We start from the raw sequence: 14,296 nt of genomic DNA, 5'->3' as shown, positions 1-14,296 counted from the left end.
CAACACTAACACTACTTAAAACAAAAATAGATCGAGCACTTTTACTTTGTGAGATTCTAAATTATCAGATGTTCATGCTAGTTCAATTTTTCTTAATAACCCTATGCTTTTAGATTTAAACCCAACATTAAAATATATGTAATTAACAATATTCAGCAGTAACTTGTTCCCTTAATGCAAATCCTTTAGAAAGGTTTCTTTTTTCCACATGCTTGGTGAAGCTATAATTGAAAAAAATGACAAAAAAAAGCTAAAACAAATAGATTTTTGTCCTGGAAATGACTGTGCTTGTGTTTGGTCATGTTATACTGTATGAAATATTACATCATATGAGGGCATTGGATAATAATGTTTTAGCTTAGATTTAGGGCAGCCTTACATTCTTCCCTAACTAAGATTAAAAGGGAAGTTTATATGTATATAACAGACGTGAGTAGAACTACACTTTGACAGAGACCCTGCTTGGCTTAGTTGCCCTGAACTTCCTGAAATTTACTGCACAAAAGTCTCATAGACATAATCCTGTATTCAAGATGTATGTTTGTTTCACCCTGCTCTTATGCCGCGTTCTATTTACCTCGGAACTCGGAAGCCGGAGCTGGGAATGACATCATACCCGAGTTGAATGCGTTCTATTTAAAAGTCGGATTTTCATTGTTTTCATTAGCTCTAGCCCGGTTAGCTATTGTTAGCAAGACCAGTTGATAACAACGCATTACGCCGTTTTTTGTGCATGCAAACAGCATAACAACATGTCCGCAGATCGAAGTTGGACATGCCTGTGTGAACGACTGATTTAGTGACACAAATAAGACAGAAGTGCTTATAACTTTATGTTACTGCAGCTTTTCACAACTGTTGATACAGGGGGCAGCCATGTTGGATTTTGAACTCAGGCTACTGCGAGGTTGTACGAGTTCCGAGCTCGTAAAGCCGAGGTCAGGGGGCGTGTTTACGACTTTGACCTCGTTAAAACCGAGTTGCGAGGTAAACAGAACGCGGCATTACCGCACAGTATCGGTTGGAGCCCTGTTAACAGATGGCTAGATGTGGCCTGCAATGGATTCTGTAATGCTCTAGCACCGAGGCCTGTTTATCCTCTCAGCAGGTGGTTAGCTAGCACCATCAATAACCTCGTTAAATATTTAAGATAGCCATGCTTTTCTCCTAGTTCTCCTTCTCTTTTTGTGGATGGGATCAGGGATTTAATTAGACATTACCAAACAGAGTAGGCAGACTGCCCTCAACATTTTCATTTTCAACAGAAGCTCCTGGCAATTTTAGTAAGAATCAACTTTAGCTCAGCAACATATCGAAACAAGCCGATAACACCAAAGATGGAAGTTTAAAAAACTCTCCCCTACTTGGACTACTTTGCATCGCCAATGAACTTGAAATATCTCAGATGTCTGTGGAAATTATTCCTCGAACCAAAGATACGCTCTTCAGATCCACAGTTCATGAAGTGTACATTAAATAATCACTAAATAAAATAAATAAAGCTGTTTTTAATTTGTTTGTTTTGTATTTATTTCAATGCAAGTTAAATTAAATATACTTTATTTTAATTTCATCTCATTTTAATTTGTATTATTAAATTCAATTATTTTCTTAATTTAACAGCATTTAATGTAACTTTGAAAATGTTTTAATATAATGTCATTTAATTTAGTTTGATTTCATATTTTGTTTTATTTTAACTTCATTTATGTAAAGTTTGGTTATTTGAATTGTTGGGATTATTTAATTCAAGTTTAATTTAATTCATTCTTTTTATTTTTTTATATAATATTATCTAATCTAGCTCCTGTGTTAACACTCCTATGTATTGATGAATAATTAGTTTCACATTCACTGACAGACCGGTCACCTGTCAACTAGTCTCGCATTGCCAGGCCTTCCTCCACAGCGCCGCGGAGGAGGTTCTGGTTAGTCCACACAGCATTCCGGGATGGGAGAAAAACCTGTTCTGGTTTATTGGCATTTCTTTAAACCAATCACAATCGTCTTGGGCGGTGCTAAGGGCCGAGTGGAGCCATGGTGCCTCTGCGAAATAGCCTTGGGAAGTAACTTGTTTTGGTGGAACGTGTACGTTCAAGGGTTATTTTTAGGGCTGTCAAAATAACGCGTTAATTTCGATTAATTAATCTGAGAAAAAATAACGTTAAAAAAAATAACGCAGATTAATCCATTCCATATTGACGTTTGCATACAGACGAAAATCTGGTGCCACTGATATGTCTGCGCTTCTCTCTGCTGCTCTGAAACAGACGTTACAGGAAACACAAACCCCGCTGCATGTGACGCTAGTTAACACTATACTCAACAGCAGCTAACGTTAGCCTACCGCTAGCTAGTAGCTGGATTAAACACGGTTAAAATGCTGACAGCTAACGCTAAACGGTGTAAAGTTTGACTGTGTTTTACTGTAGAGGATTCAACACCGGTATGTAACAATCTGCAGCTGCCGTCGGAGAAACAACACAGCCGGTGCGTTCAATGAAACTGGTAAACTACAGCCTCGTGGTGCATTTGAAGTTATTGTAAATGTCCTTTTTCCCATCTGGTGGTTGTTTTTGTCGTTCAACAGCAATTTACTAGTGGAACAAGTTATTGTTATTGTTATACATTATTATTAAATCATTTAATTTTGACCATATGGCCTTAGCAATAAACAAGCCGTTCTTTAATGTCACCAACTGTTGTTTAGTACCCTTCTTTTTTCTTCTTTTTTTACCTTCTTAAGTGGAACGTCGTGGATATAGACTACCTGTCAGCCAATCACATGTAGACATGTGACAGTGAATAAGCGTGATGTCATTCATAGCAACAGGGTCTATGGGTCAACCCCACTGCTTCTCTTGGGTCTGGAGGTCTCCCAGTCCTTCAGTAAAAGTTGCTCTTACCAGCTTTGTTAAAGGTTCTTAAGAAGAAAGTCTTTGATGGGAGCTTTTTCACCCCATTAAGAAGGATCCCCATGAAGTTAAGACACTTGGTGAATATTGTTCAGCAGTTAATCATGTGTTGATTTTCTGTTTTGTGTGTTTGATTATGTAAACCTCAGCCCCTCCAGCTCGTCTCTGCCTCTTGGTCTTGTCCGCCTGGCCAACAAACAGATAAACTGGCAGCTGGTGCTTGCAAGGTGCAACACACACACACACACACACACACACACACACACTTTTTCTCTCTCTCTCTCTCTCTCTCTCTCTCTCTCTCTCTGTGATCAATACCTGAGTGTTGGATACTTTGTTGCTGACATGCACTTAGCCTTTCTCTCTTCTGATTCCTCTCCCTTTTGTGTATGCCCTCAACCAATCATTTAATTGTACTCATTACAAATGGAAAGGCTGTTTTTAATTGGCTATCGATTCCACCATGTAAGGCAGCGTTATCAAATGATGCTGCGGATGTCCATTGGTTTGATGTGGTTGATCCTTCCATTTAGTTTCTGTCTGCCCTTAACACTCTCTCCCCTCATTTCAATCCCTCTGCTGAAACTATCTTTGCTCTGTGTAATGCTCCCAATTATTATTGTTTTTATTCTCTTTAAGCCATCCAACATGGCAACACAAGCCAACCAGATACACACTCTTATCTTCCTTAATCCCCCTAGATGGTCTTCATTTCATCCCCCACTTAGATAAAATTAATAAAAATATAGAAAAAATGTTTTTGTTCACTTTGATTTTTTACTCCTCTTACCCGCTACTCTCTTTGTGTTCTCTCTCATTTCTTTCTTACTCTTGTTTATTCCTCACCTTTTTCTTGTTCTCTCCACAGTAATGGCAAACTGTTGGCAGTGGTTCAGGACCAGTGTGTGGAGATTAGGTAATTATTGAACTCTATCCCGCTGTTTGAGGCACTCTGTCTCTTTGTGCCGAGTGATGGAGAGCCTTTTTAATTAATGGGGTGGTTTATAGCATCTACCCTTAAAAAAGAGCTGCAGTCTCTGCAGTAACAAAACAATACCTTCAGAATCAGTAACAAAACAATGCATTTTATGGCATTTCAGACAACATAAAATGAATGCTAACAAATTGAAAATACCAGTGCTGCCTAAATGTGTGTGTGTGTGTGTGTGTGTGTGTGTGTGTGTGTGTGTGTGTGTGTGTGTGTGTGTGTGTGTGTGTGTGTGTGTGTGTGTGTGTGTGTGTGTGTGTGAGAGAGAAAGAGACCACAGCATACATACGCATGAGTGTGTTTGTGCTCATTTTGGTTGTATGGCATTTTGGTTGTAATTATTTTCAGACACAAATCCAATTTCCCCCTTAAATAGAGAAAATGTGCCCCCTCAGCAATGTGCTCTATTGACACGATGTAGTGCTTTAAATGGTGCAAAATTGAAATGAAAATCAACAGTAGTGATGCAGGTATACAAATAAGTCTTGCTCTCCAGAGGCTACCAAGTGCAATGGCTGTGAAGCTTTAGTTCCTTTTGTCCCTCTGCAAAATTGGAAGTCATTTTCATGCACATATCAATATGTAAAAACCTGAGTACATTTCTGTTGCTCACTGCACTCAGAATTGTGTTGGTTGACCTGCTGTAATTGAGAGCAATCGTCTCTCTTCTTATGCCTCAGCTTTATAGTGTGGGTTTCTCCTGTGTCCTTTGTTCGCACCACTGTTGTTTAATCACAGAGTGTTTCATCACCTTGCTTTATGGCATTTGTTGGTGTGAGGTGTTAAGTCAGCTCAAGGCCTTATCCATTGAGCTCTGTTTAAGAGTCTGTCTAAACACTGCCTACTCTCAAGGCCCTGTCTGCTTGATCAATTGAGCTACTTCAGTTGGCAGGCCATCAGTGGCTATTATAACCCACCTCATACCAGGTCATATGAGGCTAAGAGTGTGTATGGTTGCACCCTTGGGTGTGTGTATCCTTGTCGTGCAGTGTAATTTTTTCTTCACGTTTCCCGCCCCTCTAATTCTGTCTGTGTGTGTGTGTTTGCTCCTCAGGTCTGTGAGAGATGACTTTGGCTCAGTCATCGGGAAGTGCCAAGGTAAGCCCCTCTGTTTTATCAATCACATACTATAGTTCACAACATTTTCTTTAACCTGTAGTCTTCATTTACAGTATCTATAGTTGTGTGTGAGCCTGTGTTTGTTTTTACACACATACTTTTGAGTTTGTTTCAAAGAAAAATATCAACCACGGTGGCTAATTGGAATGTGTGAGAGGGACTGTGAATAGCAACACAGATAATCACCCTCATCTCCTACGCTGCCACTCATTATACGCCGCCTCGTAGTGGCTGATAAGAATGAATCGCCGCCATTGTTTGATTAGCTATTAAAATGGCCTGCTGTGTTGGCTTTAATTGCTTTAGACATGGTGAGGCTCAAACGTTCTGCAAGTTAAAAATGTTTGTAATGTGGGAATACAGAAAAACTTAAAATACTATTGATGTAGTTTTTTTGTTCTACTTAAAGCTGCACTAATCAAAATGTTTATATTAACAGATGAAATCACTGTTTGTAATGTAGAAGAGTTTTCACCCAACTGCAGCTCCCCTCAGCTCTGTGTAGAATTTAAGTGTCTTTCAGCTTAGTGTTTTGGTTTTAAGGCCCATAGTTAGGGCTGGGCGATATGGAGAAAATCAGATATCACAATATTCTTGACCAAATACCTTGATATCGATATTGCGGCGATATTCTAGGGTTGACAATTGGTGCTTTAACAAAATATCTTCACACTTAGATTTTGGATAAATAATCATCAGTAATGTGGACATAATGTCTAAGTGGGGAAAAGGCAAATAATAGAACAGCTAGAACAGTCTGGTAAGTTCAGAAAAGTACATCACTTTACTGTAATGCAGCCTTTGAAACCAGTAAAAGACAACACTTATGTCCTATCACGATATTACGATATCCAAAATCTAAGACGATATCTAGTCTCATATCACGATATCGATATAATATTGATATATTGCCCAACCCTACCCATAGCTTTATTGTTTAGTTCCCTCTCACCACTCTCATCAACCACGTTTCCAGCTGCGACATGCAGCTGCTTTTAGCAAAATGCTCAGATAAACCCAACTGTAAACTACACTCAATGGTGTTTTTTTGCCTCCAACGGCGCCTTCCAGGCAGCTAACCCTAAACATAACCATTGCCGCGCTGTCTGGGAGGAGACGTGGGGGGCAAAAAACACCAATGACCGTAAACTACCTGCTCAGCACCAAACAGACAGCCAACGTTAGCAAGTAGCTCGTGAACATATTGGAGCATTTAAAGAGCCAGATATTTCCCGCAGGAGTTGGTGGAGACCAAAACAGAGTTTAAAGAACCTTGAATATTGGACTTACATTCATCAGGTATACAGAAACATGACTCCTAATGAAAGATAATGTTGCTCTGTGCCTGCTGGATGTGTAAACGTTAGCTAAAGCTCACCATAAACAACTTTGTAAGGTGATATATTTGCATATTGCATATTTATGTGTGTTTACAGCTTGTTGTGCTACCCCCAAGTATTCATCCATCCATCCATCTTCGTCTGCTTATCCGGTATCGGGTCGCGGGGGTAGCAGCTCCAGCAGGGGACCCCAAACTGCCCTTTCCCGAGCCACATTAACCAGCTCCGACTGCCCCCAAGTAGCCAAAAACAAATCAAATCATGTTTAGAGCCACTATGTGTACTATAATCTATACATTTCTACCTTAAGACATCCAGTCGTGGTAGCAACAAATAATACACTTTGGTGGACAGCAATGCAAACCAATGTCCGCAGTCCCCCCACAGATCCAACCAGAGGACACTTAATGAATTGGCTGAAAGAAACAACTAGACTGCAGCAACTTTGAGTAGGATTGTTCAATATTTTTTACAAAAACAAAAGCCATCCGAATCATTTGACAGAAGCTATTATCACTAACACGCTATAGTGGATCACTTTAAAGAGAACAAAAACAAATACAAGGGTGTTTTCTTTATGAAGTTCACTTTTTGTCTTCACATCTTTTGCACATACACTCGCTCACAAACGCATACACACTGCTCCAAACATTGTCACAGTAACAAGAGCAAGAGCACAGCTAAAATGACACTGGTGTGGGTTTTGTTAATCTTTTCTCCATTTCTTGCATCCTTCCTTCTCCTTTTCTCTTTCTCATCATCTTTCTCACCCCTTCTCTGTCTCTCTGTCTCACACTACATTTGTTCTGCTCTGGCTAGCCGTCATTGTGTGCCGTTGTTCTAATGGTTCATAGTGTGGATAACAGTAGCCCCTGGGTGTGTGTAAACCCCGGCCTCCCTCCTCTTTTCATTCCATTTCATCTCTCCTTTTCATTTTACTTTTACTTCATTTCATTTCACGGAGATTTGTCCTAATGGATTTTGCTGTGATCCTGCCTTTAATGGCATTTGCTTTTAATGGAGGAGTGTGCGTGCGTGTGTGCTACTGCATTTCTTGCTCATGCATGCGCTTGTGCATACGCATCCCCCGTGCGTGAAAGCGTTCTGTGCATCCACACCTGTGTATCACTCTCTGTCTCCGCCCCCCCCTTTCCCTCCTCTCTGTCAGCTCCTATTACAGTGGAGTCGTCTCCCACCCCCGTACATAATTCATAAGTGTTGAGCTCTGATAAATGCATCCGTGAGGCTTTAGATAGAAGGCTTCTATCGGGTCGTTGAGTGTAATTCTCCCCAACTTCTGCCCCCGCCATCGCTAGAAGAAAAAAAAAAAAAATACACACAAAAAACAGGATAGGACAGTAGCATCCAATTTTCCAGCTCCCCAAAAAAGCCATCTATGTGGAAATGGAGCCCTCTCTGCCGCATAACAACATACTGTATACAATTCATAATGGCAGCGAGATAGGAGGTGAGGCAGCATGAGAGTGAAATAGGAAAAAAAAGATAACAATAGGAAGCAAAAGAAGAAGAAGAGAACAGAGGAGATGCTTGGTACCTATGGCTCTCATAATGTCTCCATGTTCTCCTTCTCAGCCGACAGTCTCAGAGGTGTGTTAAATCGCCTACTTCTCTAGGTGCTCTCTGATACTTAGGCCTTACAATTTGGTGAGCTATTATTTCTCTCAGTGGGTGCCAGATTCATTGTTTCCTCCTCTCTCTCTCTCTCTCTCTCTCTCTCTCTCTCTCTCTCTCTCTCTCTCTCCCTGTTTTGGCGCCTTTCTTTCTCTCATTCTCTTCCCTCTCCATGTCTGTCTCGCCTCCCACTTCTCTCCTTTGTTCTTCATTTAAAATTCTAGTCATACAATATCCAACGCCTCCATTTGTTTGCAGTATTGCCCACCAGGGGTTGCAGCAGCGTTCCTCAGCCTGGAAATTCAATACAATAAACGCCGATAGCGCCGTTATGTGATATCAACAAAAACGTAACTTCCTTTTCATACCTTTATTGCTTAGCAGACACAGCACCCGTGGTGGGATATTATTTTTAATACTTCAATGTATGTCTTCAAGGCTGAAGGCTTGTATGTCGTAATACTCAGCTTTCTTGTACCCAATGCACAGAGACTGTGCACAGGTCTTACCCTATTTCCCTCATACTGTTCAATATGTCATAAGCAAGTATTCAAAACAGATCTGAGGCCTGCCAGACTGCCCCAGCTCTTCCATCAGAGGGAAGTATGACAGCGAAGCCTTGAGAAGGTGCCAGCAGGCAGGGATGTGCTTTATCACAGCGATATGGTTATACTCACAGCACTGCTGAGCCAGCAGATTGGTAGAACAGTAGCCTATACTTCAATAAAAGCTGGATTTATGATCTCCGCTCTCCTCCCCCCTCCCTCTCTGCCTCTCTTTGACGCTCTCCACCTTTCTCCCCCTCTCATCGCACGTGGGAAAGTGCGCGTGCGTCTTTGAGAAACAATTATTGAGATGTATTATTTTAGCTATGCTTCATAGATGAATTGGATAGGTCCTTACACACACTGTGTTGATGTATGGCATTAACTTCATCCTTCTTCCATCTATATTCATCATCGGCACACCACAGAACACTAGGGATCATCTGGTTTAATAAGAAATCCGTGGCTCTCTTGTCACTCTCTCTCTGTTTGGTATGAGCTTTCTAGTCTTTTTCATCTGCCGCAGTGCCAAAGGACCCAAACCCCCAGTGGCGAAGGGTGGCATGGAGCCATGACTGCACACTGCTCGCCTATGCCGACAGCACTGGCACCGTGCGCCTTTTCGACCTCATGGGCAGCGAACTCTTCGTCATCCCGCCGGTAACCGTGCCAGTCCCTCCTCTTTGATGTCATCAAACAACCCCATTCTCCCTTCAAGCTGCCTTTGTGTCTAAAATGTTTTTCTTGCGCATCAATCAGACGTAACATATGGAAACTCAGCACTAACTTAGCTTTTTTTCATTTGTTATTTCCACATTTTTCTTAGATGATTGGTTCAGCTGCAACATGTATTTATCTCATATAAATTAATGTATAAACTCCCTTTAATGTATCATTTGAAAGAACTGTACAGCCTGATTCTGTTTTGATTAATTAAATCATCAAATAGAAATTGGAGCATGCAGCTTCTTATCATTACTAAATGCTAACATGCTACAGCAGGTTTGGCTGTATTTGTAACTTTACAGTGACACACTTATGAGAGAATCAGACATCCACAATCTTGGCTCCAGAGACTGGTTGGGCTATGTGCTGTTCTTTCAGTGTAGCACACATTTACTGGGCACTTTGAGCTGCCTGTCACCTTTTTAAAGAAAACATGTCAGACACCTACACCTACCTACTCTGTCAGGCCTGCTTTCTTCATTCATTGTCTCATCTCTCTTTCTTCTTCCCCATTTGCTCATAGTGTCCCACTCTTTCCTTCTTCATCTTCATCACCACCTCCTCTCTTTAATTTTTCACACGAGTGCTGCTCCCTAGATTCTCCTCTCCTTCCCTCCTCTAGCATTTCTCTCATTCTTGCATGTCTGTCTCTCAGTAGCTCCCCTCACGCTACCATTTCAAGTATGCCGTTTCCCCTCCCTTTAATGCCCTCTGTGTGCTACATATTATCATTCCTCCATTTCTATCCATCATTTCTTCGGTTTCTCTAGTGGTCCCATCGGGGGCGATGAGCACAGACACTCGTCCTTTCACCCCAGCCATCTCTCACCGTCGGTGATCTTCATTCCTTTAGTGCAACTCTACTTTGTTATGTATCTAAAGTATGTGTGTTTGCACACTAACACCCCCCAGCCCCGCTGTGTTGATTCTCTTGTTTGTCACTGTTAAGTGCACAAACCGGTGACTTGCTGCTATTTCTGGACGATAAAAAACATCAATTTGACAGAAAGTATGCATAGATGAGTTTTTTATTTTTTTTATTTGCTTCCCTACCTCCCTTATCTCTCTTTCACTTTTCTTGTCTCTTATCTTTTGTTCCCTGCATTCCCTGTCTCATCATTTTCTTTCTTTATCTTTTCTTTTCTGTCTATTTTATGTTCTTTAACAATTGCCGCTGTTGTCATGTATCTTTGTTGTTTGATCTGTAAAAACTTGGTGGGGGAATAAACTCATAGATAATAATACATATTTCTTTTGATTTCCTCTACCATTTACTTCAGATACTTTCACACCGCCGCTGACTCTTCTTTCTCATCTCTGTCTTGTACCAGGCGGTGAGTTTTCCTGGGGATTTCAGTTGTGCAGTGGCGGGCCTGATCTTTCTGAAGTACACAGCCAGCGCCCAGTGGTCAGCCGAGCTGCTCGTTATCACATACGGTGGCGGGCTCAAGAGTTACCTAGTCAGGTGAGAGACTCCTTGTTTATGATAGGCTCGGTGGTCTGAAACTCCGGTCCAATGACTTCCTTTTCTGCCTCCTTCCAAAACTCACCGTAAATCAGATAACCAACGCATTTAAAGAGACGAGAAGAACGAGGAAGCAGGTAGAAGTCTACACACACAATAACGACATACTGTCACTTTAAAACAAACATCATTTAAATACACACAAGAAAATTGATTTGTAGCTGTCCCATTTCTGGAGAGTTTCTCAGCTGCTTTAGTATCATCTTCTTTTTTAAAGTATCATCTGATTTAAATGCATAACCTTTCTAGGACACTGCACCCTATGTGTGGTAAGATTTGATGCTGCATGCTTGTCTATGTGTAAACGTTAGGGGGAGTGATACCTCTCTTTGCATAGCAATTCCCCTACTTGCCAATCCAAATACACATTTTGAGTATTAGATTAATGACATCTGATTTTGTGTAATGAGTCTGCGTGTGTGCTTTCCTCATGGCTGCCTGCACCTTCCCTATTTATATAGCATTATTATTTAATATGGCATTATTTTAGAGATTTCCCCATTTCATTCTGCATGATTGCCGCTGTGGCAACAAGCCTTGGTGTGCTGACACTCCAAGACACGGGATGAGATTGAGCATGTGTGTTGAATCTCGATCAGACGACGTCCTGCGCATTACTTTCCTTCAGTTCTGTGTGCACAGAGGAAAATGCTGATTTACTTTTCTATTACAGGCAGATAAATGGTGTGTGTGTGTGTGTGTGTGTGTGTGTGTGTGTGTGTGTGTGTGTGTGTGTGTGTGTGTGTGTGTGTGTGTGTGTGTGAGGAGGTAATTAAGACGTGCGAGACATTTGCTCCAGATTTACTCTGAGGGTGCTGATTTGCTTTTGAAGGTTCATTTTTAGAATGGATCTCACACTCACTCCTTTTCATATGACTGCATTCTAATATTTTTGCTCAAACACAAGAATTTCAGAATTATAGGTGAGGCTTGACAATTAAGTAATCTCTCTTACGCTCTCTCTTCATCTGTGGCAGCACTTCTTTATGTGTGTGTCTGCTCACACAGACACACACACACACACACACACACACACACACACACACACACACACACACACACAGACGCTTTACAGTGGCATAAACACGTAAACTTCTGGAGGAAGTTGAACTGTGTTGTACTCTTTCTTTCCTCCTTTTCTTTTCCTTCTCTCGGTGCAGTTTCCACTGCAGGGAAACATTTCCCCAAAGAGATATGCCCACACAAATTACACGACGTCTCCTCTAGTACCAATCTAATTTAGATTGCCCACTTAAATTAGATTATATATTTTGCCATGTTTCATTTTAATTGCAGCTGGGGTGTAAATTGCTCTGTCATCTTCCCCAAAACAGCTTTTAACATTTTGCACACAAGTGTTCATGTTTTGATTGTTTATGTGCCAGAGTTTAATTATAGGTGGCTTGTCTTGTGACCAACCTCTCCCTCTCTCTCTCTTAGTGTGGGCACCAATCAGAACTTCCAAGAGAACCACAGCTTCAGTTTCTCCGCTCACTACTCCCACGGCATCACCTCTGCTATTTACCACCCTGGCCACCGGTAAGTTAGTTGTTGCCAACAATCCAACACCTTTTCAACCTCAAGCTCACACCAGGATAGACACTAACAGATTACATTAAAAACAAAAAGGAGCCAACAACGCATTTTGCATGTTGCTTCATTAGAATCGCTTTTTGCTTGATTGCCATTAGGTGTCTTTTTTTTTTTTAAGATCAATTTTGTATTAGTTTTATATTTTTTAAACATACAGAACAAACACAATTGAACAAGAACAACAACCCTCTCCCACCCCCCACCGTCTGAAGTCTCGAGGAAAACAAAAACAAACAAATAAACAAAAACCAAAACAGGAATCACACCTTGCCTAGTCGCTCTCCTCTACTTCTTGTGATGCTGAGGTCATTAGGACTGATATTTGTGCTTCTGCGTTTTTCCACAGGTCTACAGTCGATGATTTGGCTTTGTTAATCCTTGCTGTAGAGAGCTCAAGCATAACTATATCTAGAAAATACGCTAACCACTGTTTTATACAAAGCGAGTGGGGGGGGGGGAAGCCAGCGTTGAGCTATCATTTTCTTGGTCGCGGTTGATCCAGCTAGCCAAATTTTCTTCTGTCTCCCAAGTAGGTGTACTTTAGAGTCGTCATTAAGTAACAAAACAATCGGGTCAGTAGGAAGTCGACATCACATCAGATATTATTGATGTTGTTTTATTCCCAAACTCAAGCAGGTGTGTCTTTTAAAGGTGACTCACTTTTTCAGTGCTTGTGCACATACATGTACAGTGTCCTTGAGTGCCGAGAAAGGCGCCTTTAAATAAAATGTAGTATTATTATTATTATTATTATAAATGTGGGTATCGGGAGTGCCTACCACCCCACAAACTGTGAAATAAGACAACCCAGTCAGTTTTTTGGGGGCTGCCTAGATCAGAAAACATGGGATTCAACAAGCCATTCAGATTTGGCTCTACCCACAGCTTGAGAACTTGTGCTGCGTGTGCATTGAGAACTACTTTGCGAAGGTGCGTCATGTTTTTCTCACAAGCCAATCAGAGCAGAGTGGGCTTTTTTTTTTTTAAAGAGACGCTAAAACAGAGCGTTTCAGACACAGGGTAAATACAGGTATATTGAAACAGACAGTATAAGACAAATAATGTGTTTTTTTTTACATTAGCATGTAAACATGTTCTAGCAGACTGCTGAAAGAAAGAAATAAATAAATAAATGAAAATGAGATTATACATTCCCCAATACAAATGCCCTTCAAAAAGTCAACAATAGCAAGGAAGTAGGCAATACCAGGGACCACAATGGAAATAAGTCTTTGGGCATCCCTGACTATGTATTTTTAATGTATGACACAGAGTATGGTTTAATATTTTTATATTTAAATGGTCAAATAAAATCAATCAATAGCAACTATAATACTACTCTACAAAATTAGATATAAATATTACATTTCCATTTCCATAAGATAATGAAATACAATTAAGTTGAGTACAACAGAAGATGAGTAGACCCAGAATGCATACATTTTCATTAGATACCATAAATATCATAAAGTACATGAATATCCCCAAAATAAGATACATAGCAAATCAAAAACAGTAGAAAAAATAGAAAATATACATTAGAAGAAAGAGGATACTATACATAACACATAATACATTATGTTAGATTACAAAAGTTGGATACTATTTACTGAGTAGATATAAAATATACCTGTCTTAATAAGGGAGGGGAGGGAAACCGGTTGTAACAGGTGGGCTTTCAGTCACCTGTAGGCATAGAGATATAATGTAGGTTAGACATACAAGCTATACATTTCTTTTAATATAAAAATGGACTTAAGTCTGATGACTCATTTAACCTATGTAGCTCTAAGGAGTTGAGAGTATGCTTCCCTTTTTAATAACTGATTTATGATATTGCCAGCCCTAGGGGCTAGAGTGACTTTCTAAATAATAGAATATAGTTAAATATAAAAAAATAAAAAATGCATGTA

At 40.4% G+C, this 14,296-nt stretch overlaps 1 protein-coding gene across 1 annotated transcript in view; it reads left to right on the top strand.

The window, feature by feature from the left end:
• The window catches only part of nbas (NBAS subunit of NRZ tethering complex), a 173,039-nt gene that overhangs the window by 2,320 nt on the left and 156,423 nt on the right, over positions 1–14,296 (top strand). Inside the window, exons 4-9 of the mRNA XM_078275300.1 lie at positions 3,065–3,142; positions 3,784–3,831; positions 4,958–5,001; positions 9,066–9,199; positions 10,597–10,730; positions 12,231–12,329. Of these exons, the coding sequence (XP_078131426.1) occupies positions 3,065–3,142; positions 3,784–3,831; positions 4,958–5,001; positions 9,066–9,199; positions 10,597–10,730; positions 12,231–12,329 (537 nt within the window). The remainder of the gene's footprint in view (positions 1–3,064; positions 3,143–3,783; positions 3,832–4,957; positions 5,002–9,065; positions 9,200–10,596; positions 10,731–12,230; positions 12,330–14,296) is intronic.

The sequence above is a fragment of the Sander vitreus genome, chromosome 18 (assembly GCF_031162955.1).
Source record: "Sander vitreus isolate 19-12246 chromosome 18, sanVit1, whole genome shotgun sequence".
Classification (NCBI taxonomy): domain Eukaryota; kingdom Metazoa; phylum Chordata; class Actinopteri; order Perciformes; family Percidae; genus Sander; species Sander vitreus.
The sequence above is the reverse complement of the archived record's forward strand: the minus strand, read 5'-3'. Positions and strand labels throughout refer to the sequence as shown.